At 35.5% G+C, this 26294-nt stretch overlaps 1 protein-coding gene and 1 non-coding gene across 4 annotated transcripts in view; one reads left to right on the top strand and one right to left on the bottom strand.

The window, feature by feature from the left end:
* The window catches only part of TOPBP1 (DNA topoisomerase II binding protein 1), a 54081-nt gene that overhangs the window by 14534 nt on the left and 13253 nt on the right, over positions 1-26294 (bottom strand). For all 3 annotated transcript variants that reach the window (XM_072954389.1, XM_006214562.4, XM_072954439.1), the window contains 13 exons: positions 22406-22749; positions 21571-21743; positions 17565-17776; positions 16024-16310; positions 9615-9788; positions 9415-9524; positions 5987-6110; positions 5240-5386; positions 5020-5122; positions 3529-3721; positions 1507-1727; positions 492-661; positions 147-258 (listed from right to left, as the gene is read on the bottom strand). In XM_072954389.1, the coding sequence (XP_072810490.1) occupies positions 147-258; positions 492-661; positions 1507-1727; positions 3529-3721; positions 5020-5122; positions 5240-5386; positions 5987-6110; positions 9415-9524; positions 9615-9788; positions 16024-16310; positions 17565-17776; positions 21571-21743; positions 22406-22749 (2370 nt within the window). The remainder of the gene's footprint in view (positions 1-146; positions 259-491; positions 662-1506; positions 1728-3528; positions 3722-5019; positions 5123-5239; positions 5387-5986; positions 6111-9414; positions 9525-9614; positions 9789-16023; positions 16311-17564; positions 17777-21570; positions 21744-22405; positions 22750-26294) is intronic.
* TRNAV-AAC (transfer RNA valine (anticodon AAC)) lies at positions 18701-18773 on the top strand. Its single transcript has one exon. It is a non-coding gene; the product is annotated as a tRNA-Val (tRNA).

Raw genomic sequence — 26294 nt, forward strand, 5'->3', positions numbered from 1 at the left:
CTGACTCAATGTACAGCCTTAGACAAGTTACCTGTCTTTTTAATCTCAATTTCTACAGCTTACAAATGATATCAATATCAGCCACATGTGACTTCCAAATAAGGTTAACATATGGGACATTTTTGACCTCAGGAAAATACTTGTACCTAGTTTTTCAATCAGATGACAATAATCGATACGTTCTTGAGGATTCAGAGATGACAGCTGAAATGTGTACTGTTTTTTTAAATCTTCATTGGTCTCCTCTATCGTTATAATCTGGAATGGAAGAGTTTATTTTAGAAAAAATTAACGTAAAAAAAGTTATCAGGTATACGATTCTTTTATATTGACATTTTAGTCTTCTGAGTTATCAAATACAGAAATAACAAGAGAGTACAAAGAAATGTAGCTTTCAACATCTGATGAATCCTTGATATCATCAACAAATTCTGAACACAGCAAAACAGCAATATCCAAAAGCCTTATCACCATACTGAGGATAAACAAACCTCTTCTCTAGGGTGTGGAGCCACAGGCGGGTTGGCCAGAGGGAAGGCAATGCTGGGAGCCTGCGGTGTAGGGATCAAGTGGCTGTCTTTCATGGGAGTTTCCACTTCTTCAGCGATTGGGTGTTTTGCGGCTTCTTCAGTCACACACGTGTTTCCAGGATCACAGACAGCTGAGGGCAAAAAAAAAAAAATGCTGCTGTGTGATGTTACCCAAATATGATTAGGAACAAATTCTGGGAAATATTCTCATCTGTCTTAGCCAAGATACAGTTAAACATAAATTCTGGAATGTAAAAAGAACATGCAAAAGAAGTAGCCTATTTCTAGAGCTTATAAATAAGTGCAATTGATTAGCTTTAAAAGGGAAAATGGTGTTACCCATGGGCTTCTCTAGCCGTTTCTTTAAATACCAAGCTTTCACTGGTAAAATGTAACCTAAATTTTAAAAATGAGAGCAATTCCACACTTGGAGAAAGCCAAAAGCAGAGAGAAATCCATATATCTAGTGTAGAGGAAAAATCATGGGATGTGAGAGAGAAGGGAGGTAGGGGAGAGATGACCAAAGATGAAAGATAGAAAGCACTCTGCTTTCAAGGTAAAGCCCAAGGAAAGAAAAAACAGGGAATTCAGAGAAACTCACACAAATTCAATGAACAAATGTAGGTATGTGTTGGGTGGAATTTAGAAGAAGACTTCAAATGAGAACAAGGTGACTGGGAGAAAAACTAAGCATTAACTACACAAATGCAAAAAAGACTGGAAAAAGGTCTGGGAAAAAGAAATTCCTAATCTTGATTTCCAAATTTAAGAATGAAATAACTTTTATCAATTTACTGATAAATTACCTCAATTTACAATTATTTCTCTGACTTTTAAAAGTTTAAATTAAATCAGAAACATCAATTTTGAAGTTTTTCGTTTGCATGTACAGTTCAGAGAATCACAAGATGCTTATCTGTTTAAGAGGTCAACATGTACTTAATACAAACAATTAAATAGATTTCTTTCTCATTACCCTGTTCAGCAATTTTTGAATCATGTAAAGGCTTCTGGAAAGGAGAATCCTCCAACTGTTTGACATCAACCTGAAGCTCAGAGTACTGTGTGGGACAACTAGGCCACTGCAAATTGCTGGCGAGCCTTGCTCTCTCCTCCCTGGCTGTAGGGTCGTCCCAAATGATCTGTTCATTTTGGGAGGGCTCTGTGTTGACATCAGGTACTGTCTGACGAGACTGCCTAAGAAATAAAAGTGACAGTTCTAACAAACAGCCATAGTAAAATCCACACATGTAAATTCCCTAAGCTCGACTGTAAATTAGTGGTGCACTTTTACATGCCTCCCGTCTAGCACACAATAAACACTTAAAAACATTTATTGAATAAATAAACCTTGGGAAATTTTTTCTTTTTAAAATGTTTCTCCCAGAAACTTACCTGTTTTACTTAGAAAATAAAACACGTATTTTGACTGAATGTCCTATTTAAAATTTCAAAGGGGAAAGTTTACTGTCAAGAAAAATTTTTAAAAATTGTGGAATGACTGCTGAGTTTAAAAAGAGGATTGCTCTTAAACTTACAGTCACCAAAGGTGAAAAGTGGGGGAGGGATAAATTAGGAGCTTGGGATTAACAGATTTACACACTATTATATATAATAGTGATGTATATAAAATAGATGAACAATGTCCTAGTGTACAGCACAGGGAACTACATTCAGTATCCTGCAATAACCTATAATGATAAAGAGCAGGAAAAAGAATATACATATGTATAACTGAATCACTTTGCTGTACACCAGAAACTATCACAATACTGTAATTCAACTACATTTCAATTTAAAAAAAAGGGGGGGATTTCTCTTAACCATATAGGGCTAGGGAAACATAGTAATGTTCGGAAACCTGGTGACTTTGTTTACCAGTCAGTAGTTGTATACTTACCACTTGAAATAACCATAAGTACACAGGAAGCACAATGTTAACAGGCTGCCTTAAAAGGAGGTCCTTGTGGCTACTGGTAATCAAACCTCCCAGAGTCAAACAGTGAGCCAGAGTGAAGTGTGTTTTATGGTGTAATTTTAACAACTCCACTGGGAAGTAAAGATAACCCCAAGTAATTTCCTTCAATGTATGTACTGAGTATTTCACTGTATATACACAATGGATTCTTAGTAAAAATAATCTGCCAAATCTGATGATATTCCCAGAGTTCATCTGCCTCAAATACAAGATGGCCTAAATATTCTCAGAGAATATTTACTTACTCTGACTTGGTACAAGATTTAGGCTCTCTCTAATGACAAAACATGATCTGAAGAATATTAAACAAAAAGCCATTTTTGCTCAGTATTCAGATAAAGAACTGGCCTCATGAAAGATAGAGTTAAAGTAAGATAAATGCGTAATTCAATTAATCAGTTCAAGATATAAGTACTATAACACTCATCACACAATTAGAGATTTTTCTATGAAATAAAAGATGAAGTTGGCCGCCCCTCTCTCTCCCTCTTCGGAGACGGCCCACATTCTGTCTGTGGAGTGTGTACTTACTTTTAATCTGAGCACCCAACCCACACCTCATGCCCTTTCTCTTGCCTTTCAATGTATCTCTCTGAATAAATCTACCTTCACTCAAAAAAAAAAAGATGAAGTTATGCTACTGAACTTAAGTCACAGCACATCAAGATCTGTAATCACTTCTCCTAGAAGATACATTTGTAAAGAGAATACAAAATGCACGTAGTTCCAGTAAGAAAGAACTGCTTAAATTTTTATATATTATGTATTTACTATTAATATTATCTAATACTAAGAACACAGGACTGTCCACGGAATCCACTTCAAACAAGGCAAACTGGATCTTAAAATCATTTCTTTCTCAGGGGAGGTAGTAAAATGTATTAATCATGCCTCACTGGAAGCAGGTGTTTCATATGGAACAAACCTCTGCTCACTGTCCCCAAGTAAGAATTCTACAACTGCCTGGAACAAGGGAGGGAAGGAGGAAAAACTGTTCCACCACCAGCGACTGGCGCGTACCTCAGTGCCTCCAAGACTCGGCTTCGTCCGCTGCGGGCAGAGCGCGTGCTGTCAGGGGTTGAAGAGGCACTGTTACAACCACTTCTTGAAAGCGAAGCCCTCTGCCCTTGGGGTTTCACTATTGACGTTGCAGACATTATCTCCTGCAGCTGCTTTTGGAAGTTCTCTCTCATCTCCAAGGTCTGTGTCAGAGCTTGCAAACAAAAACACACCAATCAAGGTATGTTCTTCCTTTTTGTCATACCCGTTCACATTAACTACTTTGTCTAGATTTGGCTGAACACAGATTTGTTAACTTGACATTCACTGAATACTTGCTGTAGGCTACAGTAACATACTAAGACTACAAAAACTGCAGAACATGAAGGCAGCCCTTCCTATGAGGACTGCACAGCTTCGAAGATGCTCTGCTAAGACCAGCAGTCATCAAACTTTTGTAGAGTTGCCTGCCTGCTTCTCACCTTCTCACGTTCTGTCCTACACCGTGAGGTACATTAAAGTCTTTTATGTATGTGATTTTCCCCTATGGTCCTCAAAACTACAGACCACAACATATTTATCTTTGGTTTCCCTATAGACTAAAAACTGAAGAAGATACTAAATAAACATTTTTGGAATGAACAGAGTGGGACTAACTAAACAGGTAAGTCAAGATAGGGAGAGCTCTGCTAGGGCAGGATAAATAAGGAAATTAGAAAATATTAATCCATTAAAAAGAGGACACCGATAGGTATAAGATTACCCATTGCAGCACTCTTTGTAACAGTAAAAAATTAGAAATAACCCACGTGCCCACCAACAAGGGACTGGGTAAATGAAGGGGACCATTCATACTGTGAATACCACACAGTGGCCAAAAAAGGGGAAAAGACTGAAGAAGCTCCTTATATACTAATATGACACTCCACCAGTTGAATTGTTAAATAAAAAGATCAAGATCAAGTATAAAATAGCATATATAGTAATCTACCACCTATGTATTTTTTTAAAAGTGGAGAAGGAGAAAACATATACGTTGATGACTGTGTATGCATAAAACAGCTCTAGAAGGACCCATAGGAAAACAATATCAGAAGGGTGGGAGAAACTCTTCACACCTCCTTCCATATCTTTAAAACCATGTGAACTTATGTTAAAATATATTGTACATGCAATAAAACTTTCTGAAAACTATTGGAAAGAACTGAACCAAAGAACAAATTTTTGAAAAGAACTGCCAACCCCGCCTACTTTAACAGACTAGGGCTGTGTCACAGTAACTCTGCAAAGCACCTGGTTCCACAGATTTCAAGTTTCACACTTAAATCACTTAAAGCTTTGCCAACTATTACTTAAATAACTGGAACCTTAATTCAACCCTTAAATATATGCTTTACTTGTATTTAGCAACATAGAAAATAAGTTTATTCTTCCATCTGATACAAAGGAAGCATTCTATATGAAAGACAGGTATTTATAAAAAAAATTGGGGGGTAATTCAAAATATTTTACCTCCTTTACATTCATTCCTTCCATATCCATTTGATGTTGCTGATTCTTTATTATTGGTGGTCATACTGTCTACATCATTTTCTTCTAAAGGCAAATCATCTGGCTATTGAAGGAGAAAAATGAGAATTTCTCAAACCAAGCCTGGTATAAGGTTTCACAGCAATATATAACTATACATTCAGCTTAAAGCGGGGGTGAACATGCCATCCATAGTATCTACCTCATCGTCCTTTGTTGTTGAGTCAGCTGAGAGCAGTCGATTATTACAGAGTCTGCCATCTTGCACTGCACTGATATCCAAGCTCATTTTGGGGTTATAAGTATGTGGATAAAGAGATTCAGGAAGATGTTTATACTCTTGGGCACACTGCAATACAATGGTGTGCTTTAAAACAGGACTGAAAAAAAATCTTAGCAAACAAACGATGTTAAGTAGGATAAAGACAACCAATACGTTATATTCTAAGGTGGCAAAAGTTCACAAAATTAAAGCTTTGAAAAGCACCTGCCACTTAAAAAGTCCATCATACAAATGACAATTAAACTGTCCTCATTTTTTAGTGTCCTGGCCACTAAAGTATAAAATCTAATTCTATTTCTATGCTTTTGCCAACATATCAATCACACTCCAGGGAATATTCAGAAAAAAAAGAAAAGGAAAGAAGAAAAACATTCCTAAACTGCATTGGCATGCTAAACTAATTCTCCTCAAATTATTATAAAGTATTCTTTCATATCATTTTTAATTTGTGAAAAGAACTGGAGAATCAGAAAGAACACCTGTTAAAGACTCTTTATGCATTTAAGGATTAAAGATCTTACATTTTGGATGCCAAAGAAATGAAATGTGCAATTTAACTAAGGTTATCAAACTTGTTTACATATAGAGAAATGGGTTTGTGATTTGAAATACTGTTTGTATACATTTTCAGTTAACATGGACAGGAGGGAAAAAAGTACTGCTTACTTCTAAAAGCCAGTGCTCTGAAACAACGTGTATCCCTCTTTCTTTTACAGATTTATATTCTCGATTGGTGTCATTTGGTCGCCCTTGATAAATGAAATGAGTCACTGTCTCATCAAAACTCCACCTGAAACAACCAAATACAAAAAATTGAATAACTGAAGTATCTACATTAGCTTAAGATCATTATTACTGTCTAATGTGACCTTCACAAAACTTTCAAAAACCAGAGTAAGCAAAAACATTAAATGATAGGCTCCAATTTCACTGTCAAATTTTATACGTGTATCTCTAGGTATATAAACACTGGGAGATGTTTAGAAGGATATTTGTTAAAATATTACTTTCTTCTGTATTCTATTCTGAACTGTTTCAGTTTTCTCTTTTGTCGTATCACTTTATGGTAACAATAAAGGTATTTCAAATTAATGAAATGGCAAAGTACCAACTCTGCCTACCAGCTGTCGGCTGTCACTGTTCACTGAACATTTGCTCTGCGCCCTGTAACAGACCGTGTACTTTACACATGATTATCTCATCCATTCCTCACAACAATCCTAAAGCACTGGTATTATTTTATCCATTTTACAGATAAGAAAACTGAAGGACATGGTTAAAGCAACATGTTCAAGGATATTCAGTGAGTTAAGCGGTAGTGAAGTCAGTTTTGACTTCAAGACCCACGCTCTTAGCTATTATATTGTGCTCCTGATTTCTTCCCATTTAATATTCCCTTGACCTAGGAAAATAATCTAAAAAAAGCAAAATGTGTCACCCTTCAAAAGATCAAGTAAAAACAAAAGAGAAAATAAAAATTGTATTTCTAAATATAATCAAAATAAACAGACATTTCTCTTTATGGACACAACATACTTTCCATTTCCTAAATAAGAAACATCTCTGAACTTTTTAAATAGCCAAGTTAAACTAGTAAGGAGGAGTATTTAAGAGGACTTTTCCTCCTAAATTATAAACATCTCTCTTTCCTACTGCCCGTGTACCCTTAAAAGTAATAGTGAAAAAACCCTTGCTAACTGAATTGTTAGTCTTTCTAATAACTGTTTCTATTTCTGCTGTGAGGTAAAACAATAAAACTTAAATAAATTAGCAAGGTAATTCAGAAAAACAGAGGAATACTTTTTGCCTGAATCATTGTAGTTTACTACTATTCAACTCCACTATGAATACAGGAACTACGCGATTTAGTCCTCAGAGGTCTTTCAAGGACAGACTATGAATGGTTGTAGATATTAGATGTAGACAGATCAGGAGTTGGCAAATTTTTTCTTAAAAGGCTTTGCAGCACAATTCCTTTCACAACTACTCCACTCTCGTCCTGCTGTATGCAAGCAGCCATAGACAATATGAAAACAGGCATGACTGTGTTCTAATAAAACTTATCTGCCCAGTCATTGGCACAGATCAGTGTTTTCAGGAACTACTTTAGAAATCTGTGGTGTGCTTGTGGTTGTGTTTGTATTTTGGGGGTGCTATTAGCAATCTGTAATGTCTAAGGCTGCTAGAAATTCTGGGCAATAGTCATACATACAAATATCCCTACATGATTTTCCAATGTTCCGAAAGAAATTCTCATAGGTTAAAAAAAAAGTTGTTTATAATTAGATGAGTCTAGAACCTGTTTTACATATGAAGACAGCTTATAAGTTTTGCAGTTTTAATATACACTAATATACCAGACATTCAAGTACTGAGTAATTGATGTAAGACTACCCTGCTTACTTTGAAACTTTGCCAAATGTGAAGAACCCTTGGTAAAATCATATTACAAACAGAAATGCTGCTCGTGGTATCTGAGTCTCCATGTCTGTTTCAGCCTCATAGTTGTAGCATTTGAAGTGATCTTACATATGAATGCAAAAATATAAATATTCTATTTTCCCCTAAACATACATTCTATTATTATGTGCCTTCTACTTGAATTTTTTAATGATAAAAGTAGGTAAGTTATATTTATGAAATCTGTTTTAATAGAAAAAATGTCATATAAATATTTGCAATAAAAATGGAATGCTGCTTTGGTATGTTGAGAAGATCTCGTCTGGATGTTGAAGGCAGGAGACAGCGTCAGATGATCTCTTTAAAAGGACGTTCTGGTCCTAGCTTATGGAAGAGAACACCTGGGACATCCTCACTTGAGAACTGACTACCCCATGAGCGCAGAGATACTGAAACCTTTACATATTAAAAGAGTTCTTCTCTCTCATTCATTACCAAGTCTCAGAAATCCACTTCAGGAATACATTTAATACAAACTCTAATGCAATTGGCCAGTTAAACCCTACTTAGGAATTTCAGCAACGTACTTTATTTTTCATCCTGAGAAGACTGGCATTTTAAATCTTAGAAAAACACAAGTCTTATATTTTCCTTTTAAGTCTCACATCAAATCCACATAGAAAAACAATATCCAAGGAAGCATTCAACTTTGACAAATATGTGTACCCTCATACGGCTATTGTGAGAATGAAACGAGATAATGCTTGGCTAATACTAATTGCTTAGCAACTGGTAATAAATAACATAAATATAACATTAGGTAATTATGTAATATAATTATAGATAATGTTATAGAATAATACATAAATACAGATCATAGTTTAAAGTAAGAAAGCTTCACTCTTCTACAACAGATGAATTAAATACTAAGATGCTTATAATTGTCACAGATAAATTTTATTTTTATATTCTCCTAATCTAATTTCTTTAGCATACAGAAAGATAACTGAATTACGATGAAGCTAATCATATTGCTCCAACTGTTTCTTCAAAGACCAATCACTATGCTAGGTATGAATGGCTGAAAACAAGCGATCAAGAAGGCTAGCACCACAGACAATGGAAAAGTACAGTCAGCTCAGGATTGGCTGGAATAGGCAAGCGTCTCTCAATCCCTGATATTGACGCCACTTGTGCTAGAGACCCAGCTCTGGCTTGGCTGTCAGAATGACAGCAGATCTGATAATCTATGCTTCCAATGTAGTAAAAATCACAGAATTTAAAACATCCTCAAAAAAGACCATTTAAATTCAGGAGTGCTGCAGGACTTAGTACTATTCACAGAAGGGCTCTAATTTGAAAATCACTAAAGTTAAATTTTAAAAACATGCTTACTCTCAGACCCAAATGTATTACTAGACTGTAAACTCGCTAAAGACAAGGATTTTTAGTGGCACAAAATAGGGTCTCATGTATTTGTTAAACATACCCTAAAAACACACATATAAGAGTGAATTGACATGGGAGAGAGTATTTTAAAAGGACGTAGTCAATTAAAAGTCAATTGGAGAGATTTTGTAGATAATATGACATAGTGAAAGCCAAAATAGTTTCTTTGTAGATCCTCACAACAGCTTAAGGTTTCCCTATAAATTTGGGCCATATCACCACCAAAGAGAAAATTGTGCAAATACCTGTAGTCAGCTCCTAGAGAGGCTGCAATCGCATTTAGTTCACTCTGCTTCTTACTGAGTTTCTTACTCACACACACAACCACCTTGTGAAGGGGCTTTGGAGCTTCTTCCTGCCCGTGGAAAAGAAAAGAAACGGATCAACCATTATAGGTTTAAATGTTTTATCTAAAACTCCCTTTTAATAAGAGATCTAATTCTACCTTCTCTGATTGGGCATCCTTTAGCTGAGGGCTGGCAGAAAGAGCGACAGCATTTCGAGAACTATTTGCCAAAGCAAGTTTCAGGTTTCTGACAATAACTTCTGAGAGCGGTGTACTCAGTTTCCTCTTCTGCTGGCTGGCACCTCCTGGAGTTTCCAAGGCTGCAAGTGCATCCTGTGTGTTTGGAGGGGGAGAGGGAGAGAGAGGGAGATAAGAAGGTGAAAGGAGAGAAAGAAGAAGAGGGGAGAGAAGGGAAGAGAGAGAGGTAAATAGATAAGGAAAGACAAAGAGGAGAGGTGAAGGGAGACGGGGGATAATCCTCAGTTAAATGGATTATAGCTTTATCCTCCTCTGGCCTTTCCCCAAACAACAAAAGGAATGAAATATTATCCGTACCTATACACAAAGAAGAAAAAAAATTTCATACTGTCCAGCAAACTGGTTCAGAGACTACCAAGCTTACATATTCAGCAGCGCTTACATTTGTCTCATCTTAAGAGCTGAAGTTGCAGTTAAAATAAATGATAACAAAAAAACAAAACAAATAAGCAAACGAAAAACACAGAAGGAAAAAAGTAAGCAAGGCTGGATATTAGCATGACATCAACTATAAGGAAGGTTCAATAGTCAGACTGAGCTGCGAACTGTGACAAATCTTCAAAGGCACAAAATATATTCCTGTTTCCAAGCCACCCAGAACCCCCTAAGAGTGGGGGTCACTGCTGTCCAGGGACCTGTGCTCGTTCTCTTTCCGTCTGCATAGTATCCCATGTGTTCTGTGCAGCAGAAGGTATTTAACCAGTGCTCAACTGATGAATATTCAGATTAACAGTCTTTTGCCAGTATAATGATGCTCTGCACAGGCAACAGCAAAAGTAACTATTTAAGCAAAACGTATACCAACATTGATATTCTCATAAGGAAAGCATCAGTGTTCCCCAACATGCTTGACAGAACAGTGAGTAACCAGATTTTTTTTCTGCCAACTTGATAGGTTAAAAAAATTATCTCCTTGCTTTAATTTTCCATCCTCTTAAACTGAATGAAATTAAACATCTTTACGTATGTATATTTCTATTTAATTTTTTTGTGACAGCTATCTCTTCCTATTCTTTCACCCATTTTCACAATGGGTTGTCTTTTTTTAATATCCACTTTCATAAATATATTTGTATAAATTTTTATGTATCTGTCACCACTGTGATATATACACATTTGTTCCCATTTTGTCAAATTTTCGCCATGGAGAAGTTTTTTTAAACAAATACTTTTACTGCACATTTATAAAATCTGCATAGTCGAATGTAAAGACTTTTTTTATGCTGTCAAATTCATACCGATCTTTTATTTCTTTTGGTATTATGTTATAGTTAGAAAGGCTTTCCTCTCACTGGAATTTTTCAAAAACAAATTCACTTTCTCATAGCTTGTTCTAGAATTTTTATGCCTTCATTTCTTGTATTTAAATACCTGATCCTCTGAAACTCATTCTGAGTGAGGTGTGAGGTTGCATCCTAACTTTTCTCAGATGGCTACCCAGCTGTCTGATTTGAATGCCACCTTTATCATACGACACATTCTTCTATATAGATAGAAGAATGGGGTGTAATCTTGTGCACTGATTTGATTATTCATGTGATAACAACACACTGCTTCAAATACTGCAGCTTTAGGAGATGTTTCAATAATTAGCAGGGCTAGTGCCTACCCTCAATTATTCTTCTCAGATTTCATATACCATTTCTGCTTGCATTGTTAACAGAATCTATACTACCTTTCTAGATTTTCATGATATTTAATTTTTTTTGGCAAGAACATGGTAATTAAGGATATTTGCTAAAGTTTTTCTTAATTTCTCTGTAGCATTTAAAAGGATTCTTCATGTACTCCTAAACCACGTCTACCCACCTTCAGCATCTGTGCAGTGAACACCGCTTCCCTCCTGCTTCTTTCCTCCATTGAAACACTAGCTCCCAACCCCTCTCACCAATTCTTCCCCCTCATCTGCATCAAGTGGATCTCTACTGGATTAGTCCCATCGGCATACAGTTACTTCTTTCACCTTAAAAATGAAATAGCCTCCTTTGACTCTACTTTGCCCTACAGCTACCATCCCATTTCTTGGTTCCCCTTTATAGTAAGACTCCTCAAAGGCATTGTTTATATTCAATGTCTCCAACTCTTCCTACATTTCCATATGAATCCACACTGGCTTCCACCTCAACAATGTCATCATAATCCTTACAGTTAAGATCAACAGTCTCCTCCACAATGCGAAATCCAGTGGTCAGTTTTCTGTTCTCACCTTTCTTGATCTTTCAGCAGCATATGACACAGTTAACCACTCCTTCCTCAAATACTTTCTTAACTTGGCTTTTAAGGCTCCAAATGTGAGCCCCTCAGGGTGTTCCTTAGACCACTTCTGTCTTCTTCTCCTGCTCTCTTGGCATCTCTTTTCATATGGCTTTAAATATTATCAACAAACTCAGATCTCCAAATTTCTTTCTCTTGCCCAGACCATTCCTCAAACTTCAGGGTTTATGTGTAACTGCCTAAATGACAAAAGTACCTGGATGCCTAGCAGACATCTCAAACTTCATGTGTCCAAAATATGAATTCTTGAACTTTACGCCCCAACACATTCTATTCAGTTCAGTTGACTGGCAGCTCCATTCCTCTAATCTCTCAGATCAAATATTTTGGAGAAGGATCCAAATTCTTAAACATTTAAGAATTCACCAAATACTAGGGAAAACCGATGGAAGAATGATCAATAACTAGACATACCCTTGTAAAACAATTAAACTTTAAAGATTAAAAAAAAAAATCCAGATAGCCTTCAAGCAAGAAAGATGAAATAACTTACAGATAACATAACTAGACTAGCCTGAGAATTTTCAAATATAATACACATGAAAGCAAGGCAGCAGCGGAGAAGCATTTTCAGGAGACTCAAGGGAAAAAACACAAACCAAGAAAAGTACATTCAAACAATCTGCTGAAGAATCAAGGCCTTAGTAAAAGTCTTAAATGAGCAGAACTCATAAACCCCTGTACACATAAGCCCTTCCTGAGGAAACTACTAGAGGATGAATTTCATCCTACCAGAAGATGACAGGGAAGCTCCACAAAGGACAGACAGTGAGCATTTTGTACCTTTAAATGCAGAGTTAAGATTAAAATAAGGGTGAGGTCCAGGGGTTGAAGAACACATAAACATTTTATTTTCTGACAAAGTAGAAAAATGCAATTAAAAATAGTGGAAGAGAGAAAAGGGGGACACAGAGTAAGATTACTGACCATGACAGAAACAGTAAGTAGGGGTCAAGACATAATTTAAACTGACAAATAAAAGGTTAAAAGAGGAAGGGGGATTAAGGACACTGTAAGAAATATCAATACAAAGGGAACCATGAGACTAAAACAAACAAACAAACCCTTTCCTAAATGCTAAAAGGAAAGACAAAACCCAAAACAAAGAAAACACAATAAATGAAGAAACATGATAAACATATATAAAACATAATCACATAGCAATTACAACATAACATGTGCCAGAACTGAGACCAAATATAAGTCATATTACATGTGAATGGGTTAAACTTGCCTAATTTAAAGAAAAAATTTCAAAATGGCTCAGAAAGCAAAACCCATCTCTACACTGTATAGAGGAGACCCACTTAAAACACAGCAATCTGAAAAGGCTAAAAATAAAGAAATGCACAGATAAGAGAAAACAATGAGAGAGTAGGGACTTAAATCCTGATACCAAAGTAGACCTCAAGCCAAAAAGCATTAAATGAGACAAAAGATACATTCCAATTTACATAACAGTTACGAATATCTGTGCCCTAAGTAACACAGTAAGTATCTTTTGAAAACAAAAACCACAGGAGATTCAAGGAGAAATAAAACATACCAATATTAGGAAACTTGAAAATACCTGTTAGTATAAGAAGGGTTAAATGAACAAAAAGCAGGAAAAGATATAAAAGATCTAACTAACATAATCAGCCAGATCTTTTGTTTAGATAGAGAAAAGCCTGATAGAGAATATACCTTCTTCTCCAGGAATCTCAAAAATCAAGGAATGTTCTCAAAAATTGATCATATATCAGGGTATGAAGACAAGATCAGTAAGTTCTGTGAAGTAGAATTATTACAAACACTGATCACAATGCAATAAAACTAGAAATTAAAATGAAACAAACTCCTTTCACCTGGAAATTAATGAAAACTCTACATAGCTGAGTAAAGGGTATATGAGTATTCGTTGTACTATTTCTATTTTGCAACTTTTTCTAAGTCAGAAATTATTTCCAAGTAAAATATTTTTTTAAAAGTTATAATACCTCTTTGGCAAGGATGAGGCAACTGGGGGCTCAATACACTGCTGGTGGGAGTATAACCTGGTACAACCATTTGGACAGCTCGTCAGTCTCTACTGACCCAGCAATTTCACTTCTAGGTATATACCAAAAAGAAAGGCATGCACACATATTCCAAGAGACATGCACAAGAATGTTCACAGTTGCACAGCATGGATCTTATGCTTGTAAGAGCAAAATAGCAACCACCTAAATGCCCGCCAATGGTAAACCAGATATGTAAACTGCATTATATCCACACAATGGATTATTATATAGTAATAGAATCAGTGAACTATAGTTACAGGTAGCAACATGGACAACTCTTCCAAATGAAGGTCGAACAAAAATAGACTCAAAAGAATGTATGATTCTAGCTATTTGAAAAACAAGCATAATAAAGCTAGTGTTAGAAGTCAGGAGTGTCACCTTTGGGGAGGAAGGGGTGACAGGTAAGGGCATGAGGAAGGTTCTACAACACTGGCAATGATCCCTTTCCAAACATGTACTGTGGCTTCCCAACTGTTAACACTGATGTTTTATTTAGCAGCACATTTGTTGTACTTTTCTGATGTGAGTCAATTAAAAGTTAAGTTTAAATAAAGGGTGTTTTTTTATTGTGAGGCCCAATATACATTCAATTTTGTGACCCATACGGACTCATGGCCCTTTTGTTTTCAGAAGAAAAATTCAATATACCATATTACATCAATTTGAATACTCACTGATTATAATAAGATGAAGTATTATTTTATATATCATCCTCCCAAGAAAAGAGAAAGAGAAACACTGCTAATTAAACTGTGACTCTAAACAATGATACATTTAAACACGTTTTTTATCTTCACTGAGACCACTTCAGAACCATGAGCTTTCCACTGCAAGGTCTCTAAAGAATGGTATCGATGACTGAAAATATTCCCACCACCTTCTTGCCTCCTAATGTTATTTCATTTACTTTTCAAAGAGTCTGTGAGCTATGAGACCTCAGACACCATCTAGGTATGCGCCATGATTTTACAGATGGGGTAATGAAACCCAAACAGGTGGACTTGCCTTAAAAGCCTTCAAGAGGCAAAGCAGAGGCCTGATTCTAGATCCCAGTTCCCACCAGTGGTTTCCTCTATCTCTTAAGGCATGAGGAACAGTGTTAGTCACACAAAATGTTACTTCAGTAGAAATTTCTTCAAAGATTAGCTTGGAGAAAATTGTCCGAAGTATCAATTTATATTTATTTTCTGAAGATGAACAGCCTGTAAACTTTTTAAAGTCTGCTCCAAAACATACTAGTAAAAATCATTAAGCTCTATGAGCAAAAGACCTCAACAGATGAATGTTACAATAATTTTGCAAAGGTTCATGGATAAAAAATAGATTATGGTTTGAAAAGCCACTTGAAAGGCCAAAAGCTACTAAAGGAACAACGAAGAAAATTATTTTGGGGGAATAAAAGGAAACCATCTGAAAAGGCTGAATTAGTCCTGGATTTGTTAAAGAATTTTTCAGAAAGGGAGCCATACTCCAGGGCTCAGGAGATCAAAGAAAGCTGCACACTTAACTCATCTTTTTAAGGGAAATGATAGAAAAGTAAAGTGATAATAGGACATTTTCAGAAAGAGAGCACTGGGTGTACTCCTAGAATCAAAGCATAAGTAGCAATGTATTTGTATTATTTTGTAGTTTATGAATTATTTCATCACACCATTTCATTGGATTCTTGTGATAATCCTGTAAGTTTTCAGAGTAAGTGATATTATCCTCATACAAAAGGAACTGATGTTCAGATATGTTAAACGATCTGTGAGTCATACTGTTGATGAGAGATCTAGGATTTGAACCCAGATGTACTGATTTCACACCATATACCTCTCTAGCTGTTACCTCAAACCTGGGTACACACTGGGACCCAACACTACGAATCTACTCACTAACACCTCTGGAAAAGTTACTACTACAAACTTTAGAGACGATGGAGAATTCGGTGCTTTAACTGTATAAACTATAAAATTGTTAACTCCAGGACCATTCTCTATAAACCTTACCTTCACATCAAAGGAAGGCTTAAAGAGTTTGTCCTTGGACAGAAATTTTGATGGTGTATCCAGATGTAATGAGGGCTCCTTCTGAAGTGGCTGTCCCACTGCAGGGGAGACTGAAGCCTGTCCAGAGTGCTGTGAAATCACGGCATGGAAAGCTTTACTCTGAAAGCGGTTCATATCTAAAGGTGTAACAGCTGTTTTTCTGTGAGTTTCCAGGTGGGTGACAGGATGCTCTGGAGTATCTGGACTCAGATTCACCCCTTTTGTTGTTTCAGTTTCCAAACCTTGCTCTAGAGATTTTAAAGGAAAAGAAACAAATGTGAGCCACTAATGCCATCTTTTTGTCTCTAAAGAGGCACATGAGAAGTAATATTTTTATATCTTATTGCTAATTTTCATGTGACTTCTCAAGTACACTTTAAATCTACTTTCCAAGAAACAAACTGGATGATACATTAAAATATATGTTGAGTTAGACAAGCATATAACTGAACTGATTAATGAAATTAGATTTCCTGTTGCAACTTGTTTCAACTTGAAACATTCTCAATAAACCTCAAAATTTGCCCCAAATTACATAAATAAATGTCATGTTAGTCAACAGCAGAGTAAAAAGAAAATTCCAATTACATATACTCAGAGTTAACAACTACAGTCAAGTTTCTGGAAGTTCCTTAATGAATGTTTAATATGACCTATAAACATTACTTTGCCTCAGTTGTAAAATTCCCAGTTTGTCTAGGTAAAAGTAATGATAGCTCTGAGAGCTGTTCCCAAGCTACTGACTTGTCCCTGAAGTGCGCCCAGGGATGCCATCATCTTACAAGAGGGGCTACTGTGTCCTCCCACCCTGACTCCCACCTTTTTTTCAACACTTAACAGAAACACTTATTAGACAGGTGCCCCATGACAGGCCCAACGCCAGGCAATGAAAATATATAATGCACAAGACACGCACACTCTTCACCTTTTCAGAGCATGTGGCTGAACATGGAAACATGAACGTAAACTAGATTGATAATATTAGGATAAGAGCTATAAAAGGGACAGGGTGTCATGGCAAGACAAAAGCCATACTTGGTGAGTCAAGACAATCTTTCCAGGGAAAGTGACATCAAAACTGAGAACTGAAAGATAAGGAGGAACAAGCAAGCTTGAGGTGGGCAAGAGAAAACATACAAAAGTCCAAAGATGAGGACTAGAGAGCACTTTAATTACACGGTGTGTCAGTGGGAGCCACAGAAGGAACAGTTAATGGGATCTAAGCTCACATCTTTAGACGTCAAACACTGAGACCCTAGGATGCTCCTTTATTATTTTGTATCCTCTAGCTTTCAGGTAGTGCCTACACTTAAGAGTATGGATACAAATTAAACATTTGTGCTATGAACGCACATTTATTCCCTTCCCCTCAGAATGAATGCCCAACATGGCTCACGTGAAAGGGGGAAATCAATGACCTTTCCTAATAACAAGCTTTAGTACATTCATATCCCAGAAATTGTCAAACTGAACAAAATAAAGAACAAAATGAAAATATTAACCTTCTTTATGTGAATTTTCAATCAGAAAATGGCTTTCATTTGCTCTCTTCCCCATTCTAGCAGTCTCCAACAGCCAAGCTATAGTGACTGCTGGCAATTTCCACTTCTTGGCAGCTTCATATTTAGAACCACCTGGTTCTTTCAATATAAGATGTGTACTGGCAAACATGCCTTTCTTTGCATTGGATTTGCGAACGAAGAATTCTTGAACCCTGGAAGTTATATTTAAAGAAAGCAAATGGTCATGTGCACAATTAGCCAGCAAAATAAGAATGAAGTTTCTAATATGACAGTGTTGTTAGACTTCTAAGTATAAAAAAAAATACTCACAGATTGAAAGTTGGTTCTAGTTCTTAAATCAATCCCCCTACAAATGCTTACTCTAGGATAAAAATGTACTGCTACAATTTATAAAAACATAAGCAAATTAAACTAGACTTTTAAGAAATAACCAGAAAAATTACCCACTCACCCTGCCTTTCCTCCCACAAAGGGGCATCAAACAACCAGCAGAACAAGGGGAGTATATGAATAATACGTTATACCTTTCAGCCAACTACAATTTCTCTAAGCATTTTCACATATAATCTCATTCGATCCTCTCAATATTTGTGAGTTATCAATATTTTACAAATTATTGTAAAGATACAACCTGGGGAAATATACAGAAAAATTAAGTGACTATCTAAAGATCACAGAATATTAAAGAGAATGTGGGGGCAGAAACAGAAGTCCATCACTTGAAATATAAATGGAATTGTCTTTTCTTCTATGATCTCTAGGCTTTAGGTTCTAGTTCCTCATTTTTAAGATTTGTTTAATCTCCCATGTTTTTCCTAGTACTTTTCATGGTTTCATTCTTCACATTTCACCCACTGAACAATTTGGTATTTATTTTGCTGGCTCTTAAGTATGGCTCCAACTTTACTGAATCCTATTTATTAAATAAACCATCTCTTCCTCAAGTTGATATATCACTTTCCACTACTTATAGACACACTATTATTTAGTGAAATTTACAAAATATATTTAAATAACTATTCTATTTCAGAATTTTCATGACTTTCCTGCTTGCTAATATTTTCCCATGAATTTAAGAATTAGTTTGCTTATTGCCCTCTCTAAAAAATCTCTGGGGAGGGTGTAGCTCAGTGGTAGAGTGCATGCCTAACATGCATGAGGTCCTGGGTTCAATCACCAGTACCTCCATCAAAAGTAAATAAGTAAACCTAATTACCTCCCACCCCCCAAAAAAGGTGGGGGGGTGTCTTAAAAATTTGCTGAGTAAATGAAAAACAAAGTACAATTTTTAAAAAGTACTTACTGATAGCAAGAGCACTGATGCGTGACACAAAACAAACAAAAAAATTTCTTCAGCATTTTTACTGAGATCATGTAAAATTTATATATTAATGCTGGGGATAAGAGAAACTTCTTTATAATGTTTAGTCTTCCTATCCATGAACATGTACATCTTTCTTACCATTCAAGTCTTATTTTGTTTCCCTCAATAGCATTTTACAAGTTTCAGTAGCTCTTCTAAGTTTCATTTTAAACTTATTTTTTTAATATTGAAGTATAGTTAGCATACATTGTATTAGCTTCAGGTGTACAACACAGTGATTTGATATTTAAATACATTACAAAAATGATCAACACCATAAGCCAAGTGACCATCTGTCACTATACAAAGCTATTACAGCATTACTATTTTCCTTATGATGTATATTACACCCCCACGACTATTTTATAACGAAAAGTTTGTACCTCTTAATTCCCTTCACCTATTTTGCCCAACCCCCCATTCTTTTCCCCTCTGGTGACCAGTAGTTTGTTCTCTATATCTATGAATCTATTTTTTAAATTTATCTATCTCTCTCTCTCTCTCTCTCTATTTATTTTCGGGGGAGGGGGGGACTACATATACTTATTTTAATGGAGGTACCAGGGATTGAACCAGGACCTCATTCATACTAGGCATGCACTCTACCACTGAGCTATACCCTCCCCCTATTTCAGTTTTGTTTTGTTTATTAATTTGTTTAGTTTTGTTTTAAGATTCCACATCATGTTGTTAGGTGTTTATTTTACCACAGATGTGGTAAAAGATTTTTGTTTTCCTTAGCTCTTCTAGCTGGCTGTGTATATGAAGGTCAGTGACTTCTGTATATTAATTTTCTGCATAAGCACTTTACTGAATTTTTCTGAGCACTGTGTTAGTTACACCCCTTAGAGTCTGCTGCCATATTTTTGTTATTTTCTACAATTTGTTTTTTCTAAAAGCTTTTTATTACTCAGTATAATTCAAATACAGAACACAGCAGAAAAGGAAATAATTTACTGAATTATCATAAGGGGAATATCCTTATATCCCCACCCACGTCAGAACACAGAATCTTACCAGTCACTCCAGAACCTCTCCAACATGCCTCTTCTCCATAATAGCTCCCCTTCCCTCCCTTCCTAATAGTAGCCATTATTTGGATATTTATGGTAATCACTTCCTTACTTTTCTTTAGTTTTATCACAGTGCATACTTGAACATTTCATTTAACTTTTTGTGTCTTTTAGCTTGTAGGCTTCCTCTCCTCTTCCTGTTCCCTGTTATCTCTAGTAATACTTAACTTTCCTGCCTTTGGCCAGTGGAGGTCCTTTGGACGCAACGCTCCCTTAGTAGTTTTTGGTTAATATACTTGCTATCTGGTCTGACAAAATATTCCAAATTCACTGGCACTCAGATCTAGACTTGACCATTTTTTTAAGCTTCAGTTTTTTTAGTGGGAAATGGTATTTTGAGGTCACAATATGGGCACTGCAGTTGCTTGTTACTATTATGTTGATAATGATTTCTAGGCTATGGTCTGTACTTTCTACTTTCATTTATTGAGGTTTTCTTTGTGGCCAATTTCTTTACAGGCCACAGGCATCTGAAAAGGTATGGTCACTGTTTCAGGAATAGATAGCTAACTGTGCTGTTTAAATACAAATCTGTTTTTCCTTCCTTGTTTCCTCTTTGACTTGTCATGAAGTAAAAGGAATTAAAGTCTCCTACAAGTAATGTGTTTCTGCTGATTCCTCCTCGTATCTCCTGTTGCTTTTGTTTTATGACAGTCATGCTCTACTGAGTGTGTGTGTGTGTGTGTGTGTATATGTATGTTGTGTATGTATACATAGTGTATATATATATATATATAGCATGTATATATATGTATTTTAACAATATATATATTACCTTCGGTATGACCAGCACTGTTTACTTATAGTGCTCTTCTTTTTCTCATTTAATGCCTTCTGATTTGACTCCAAACTTGTCTGGCATCTAACATTAAAATTGCAACCCCCTTCTTTCTTTTTATCTGCATTTACTTGACATACCTTTTCCCATCTTTTTTTTCCCCAAATGTTCTGAATCACTTTGGCCTAGGTGTGTCCTTTGTTTAAAAGCACTTTAAGTGTTGCTTCAAAATCTAATCTAAAAGAACTTTTCCTTTAATGTAAAAGTTTAGTTCATTTACATTTACTGATACAACAGTTTTCTACCTTCTTTAGCCACTATCTAATGTTCATTTAGGGGTTGGGCTAATTTGGACTTTGGAATTAACTTTTAAATTTATTTTCCTTCTCCCAAAGTATTCATTATTCCCACTTACCATCTGCATTGCAGAGAAACAATGAATGTATACTGAGAAAGAATAAATCATCCATATGGCACATGAAAGGGAGTAATGCTTATTTAGACAAGTAATATTCAATAATGGCCCATGTATCAGCTTTAAATCTTCCTTTTCCTGGTAGGTAAGCATTAATGCCTGCAGTCTTAACATTTGCCAGGCATCCATCTAACAGCACATTCCCCTCTCCCACTTTGAGCCATCATAGATAAATAATGAACTTCCCATAAATATTATGAAGACACCCAGCCAAATTCTAATTTGAATGCTCTTCTACAAGTCAAAGCAGATAGAAAGTACACCAAGACAGCAGGTGCACTAAAAAAACTACATACCTTGCTCCAAGGCGATTTGCTAAGAATGTCAATGAATCTTTTTCTGCTCCTACACATTGGCTGAATGAAACAACACACTTCTCTAAAGGAGTCATTCCTGCCATTACTGGGACTGGCGTGAAGAGAGGATTTGACTTTGGATCAGTTAAAGTCTGATATTCTATACAAGTTACCTTTTAAAAACAAGAGAAACATTAACATCAACCTGAAATAAGCAACCAATGGCTAACACTGTTTCAGTTACAGTAGCAGTAACTTCAGTTTGGATGAAAAGCAATTTTACTTTAATATAAACTTGTGTATGCTCATTCTCAACACATTTAAAATTATAATATTTAAAGATATATTTAAATCAATTCATTATACAGGATACTAAATATCATTGAATTTACTGAATATTGCTTTAAATTTAATTTCTTCCATTGTATTAGTTTATAATTTTTTTCTCTTAATTCTTGGAAAGTTTAAAAAAAAAACCAATGGTGAAATTATCCGTGATAAGCCAATAACATGGAATAGTACAAAAGTGAATGTTATGTTTTGGTTGTGAGAAAACAAGGAAAACTGAAATAGTATGAGATGATGTGGAGTAACTTCCTGAGAAGGAACGTTGCTGGTATGGCCCTCCAATACAATAACCTTTATTTTACCAGGATTAGGACCAAGAAACTTGGGTATTTCACTATTTATAATTTTCTCTGCTAAAAGCAAAATCCAGACAGTGCTCAAATCCAAATACCAATTTACTGAAACTGAACTAAGAAATAAACATTAGCACTCATAGCATTCAGATATTCTTCAATACTACATTTCAGGGGCCAGAGTGTTTTCTTACCAGCCAAGTATTGGTAACAACTTCTCCCACAGTTGCCCGTACTTCACACCCCAGCAGAGGAACCACAGCATAATCAGCAACAGTTCTGCTCTGAAGAGATACAACTTTTCCAGCATTTTCTCTTATGATAGTTGCAATACTAGTTTCATTTTCATTACTAAAACCCAAAACAAGGAAACTCCTTTGCCTAAATAAACCTTCTTCAGTAATTGTAGAAGCATCAGGGAGGCAATGACTGACAGAAGACTGATTTTCTTCTTGCAGAGAAACATGAGTAGAATCATTACAGGGCTCAACATGAGTAGAATCATTAAAGGGCTCCGCTTCAGACTTCACAGCTTCAACTGGAACAGAAAAAGAAATGTTTTCTAACAGATAATTTCTATAAAGTTTATTCCCTAGTAAAGATATTAAGGTAACATGGAGCCTGAGAATTGTGACCACACTTAAAAAACTAAAGCTTTATAAATATACAGTGAGGAAAGAATATGAACCCACCCCAACTTCTGGGTTACCAACAGTGTTGCCAATATTACCATCTTCCATTAGGAAGGATGCAGCAATCATGTTTCTATTCTAAGTATACTGAGAGTATTAGAAACTCTAATTAGTTGAAAATTATGAAGCTCCAGTAACTCCAAGGGCCTGTCTTAGTTCCAAAACTGGTTTAAATAATTCACAGTAGAATTGAGAAAATATCATTAAGGAACAAAGAGGTAACAGGCATAAGTGGTCAAGCCCTTCACATGGAAATAACTGAATAAATGCAATAAGGGAATTATGGTTACTTCTCTTCCAAAAATTTCTCAAGTGTTTCATACCAAAATTGGAGCTATTTAGCTTCTATACAGATTTCTTATGAGAACAACTGATCAAGGATCCAATAAATAGTCTCTACTATTTCATTTTAGGATAAAGTTGGCTGACAAATGGGTAGAAGAAAAAAAAATTGCTGTTTCAAAACATAAATGTCTGTAACAAAAATGCAGTCCCTAATACACAATAAATATTGTGAAATCAATCCTAGAAGTTTAAGAGGTAAAAACTCAGTATTTTTTGAAAGCTATAGTGGTGCCTTGTTGGAAGGTAACACCTTATGGCAGAGATTGGCAAACTATAGCCTAGGAGCCAAAGTGGGCTCCGTGTGTTAATGGCTTTTACATTTTTAAAAGGTTGCAAAAACAGAACAAAACAAAATAGAATATGTGACAGAGATAGAATGTGGCTAGAAAAGCCTAAAATATTTACTGTCTAGCCTTTTATAAAAAAAAGTTTGCCAAGCCCTACTTCATGGGATTCCAACCAGCCCGGAAGCTATTCAAGGATTCTTCACTTATTTATTTATACAAGCACTGTGGCTAAGTGCTTTACATGCATGTAATCAATGCTCCAGAAACTATGAGGCTATGTATAACTGAAAAATTGTGCTCTACACTGGAATTTGACACAACATTCTAAAATGATTATAAATCAATAAAAAATGTCAAAAAAAAAAAAAAAGAAAGAAACTATGAGGCTGATACTACTGGTATATCTATACCCTTTCTTCCAAGAAGAAAGTCAGGCTTAAAGAGGTTGTGTAACTTATCTAAGGTCATACAGTTATCAGGTGGCAGAAATGAAATAAAAACCAAAGTCTATCTGCCTCTAGGATCCACAGCATTATGTTACAGTGCCATCTTTTAATCTCTATCCTCATCTTCAACAGACAATAACATTTTAAACTAATTACTGCCATATATATATTTAGACACATATACATACACACATACTTTAATTCCTACTTAATACAAGTATTTAAATAATGTTACTGACACTGAAGAAGCAGTTTTGTCTAGAGCATTTACTGATCAGCAGGTCAGGAGACTCTTTGACCCTCAAGTTTCATACTATAAGGAATAAAGGATAATAGTATATTTAAAATTTATAGATATATTTGAGGATGAATAAGCTTAGATGGAAATAAAGGTGATATATTATACAACATTATGGAAAAAGTAGTTTTTAAAGTAGCTATTTCTAGTATAAAATATAAAAGCAAATTTTTTTGCAATTACAAGTATTCACAATCACATCTAAGAAGGAAAAAAACCCACTTTGTTTGATGTCTGTATATTGGTGGTGAGATGGGAAGAAATCCAGTGTAATTTCAGACTACTACTAAAACTCTAAAGTTATTAAAGACTCAGACTAAATTAACATGTCTACAGAAGTTCTTTCCATTTATTTTAGCAATAAACCTCTTTTCAAATAGACATCATTTGGACGCCTGACATTTTTTACAATCCTATTATTAAAAAAGCTCTTTTTTAATAATAATTTTGTTAAAGCAAAAGTAATTTTGCTTTAAGAAGTAACTGTAAAATACTTGATTACATTCTTTTAAGGTGCTTGGGAATTCACTGAGATTTACTGCCACTAAATCCTTTCAAAGTCAGTAGACAGTAGCTGCTTGCTGAAGGATAGTGCACAGAACTGCTTCCAGTCAACCTGTGGCTTCTTTATACCACAAAACCCTAAAAAATTAGGATGATCTGCTGATACTACTGAAGCATAAGCAAATGGTCTGACAAAAATCAGATTTTCAGTACATGATGAACAGAAACAGTGTGGATTAAAAAAGGAATACTGAAAGTTTCCTTCTAGGAATATGGTAGGTTAGACATTCAAAACCTTATCACTATAAAACACTTGAAAACAGAGGATGAAATATTAAAGGCATCCTTACAAATGCATAGCTGAGTTTGCAAGAAAGCAAGGGAAATTCTCAAGGGCTAAAAATGAAGTAGTAGCATGAATCCAGAGCATTAAGTGACTACTGAGCTAATGGTTACCCTGGATTTATTTTGGTAGTGAACCAGACCCTTGGAATTTAAGGATATCACACAGGGGGACAGGAGTCAAGTCAAGGTTTCAAACAAATTAGAGATGAGGTACAGGATACCCTGAGGAAACAAACTCAGAAACCCTAAAGGGAAGTGCCAATAGTAAAAATGTAGCTCAAAACCAACCAGTCACCACCACCACCACCACCAAATCCACCCTGCAAAAGGAGATGACAGGCACACTTGATTTTGGCTTTGAGTCAAAGGGGAAAACATCTCTTCTGGGAAAATTTATCATCATAGGCTGGTCCTCAAAGTAAGTTAGGGTACAGATTTACACAGGTATGATGGTCCAAGAAACATCCAGCCAATAAAGTAACTTAGAGGTCTCAAAAAAAGGAATGAAATTCTGACACATGCTAAAACATGGATGAACCTTAAAGGCATTACGCTAAGTGAAATAAGCCAGACACAAAAGAACAGATATTGTATGACTCCCACTTATATGAACTACCTACAATAGCCAAATTCACAGAAACAGAAAACAAAATGGTAGTTGCCAGCGACTGGGTGAAGGCAGGAATAGGGAGTTATTGTTTAATGGCTGTAAAGTTTCAGTTTGGGAAGACAAAAAGGTTCTGGGATGAACAGTAATGACGGTGGCACAACACTGTGAATATAATTAATACCACTGAATTGTACACCTAAAAATGGTTACAATGATATATTGTTATGTATATTTTACCTTAATTAAAAAAATTCAATACCCAAAATGTTCTACAGAAAAGTTTAAAAATGAGACTTGAGATCAATATTGAAAATACTTCATTCTTATACACCAGCAAACAGATCAAAAATGTAATTTCAAGACATGACTACATAATACAGATAGAAAATAAATTAAGAATAGTTGTTGTAACAAAGCATGTTTAGGATCTTATACAGTCATTATATTGTAATGGATAGGAAGATCTTTTCATTGTAAATATGTCAATTTTGCTTCAAACTATAAATTCTATACAATTTCAACCAAATTCCCATGTTGATTTTGTTCAAATTGACAA

Source organism: Vicugna pacos, chromosome 1 (genome assembly GCF_048564905.1).
Source record: "Vicugna pacos chromosome 1, VicPac4, whole genome shotgun sequence".
Taxonomy (NCBI): domain Eukaryota; kingdom Metazoa; phylum Chordata; class Mammalia; order Artiodactyla; family Camelidae; genus Vicugna; species Vicugna pacos.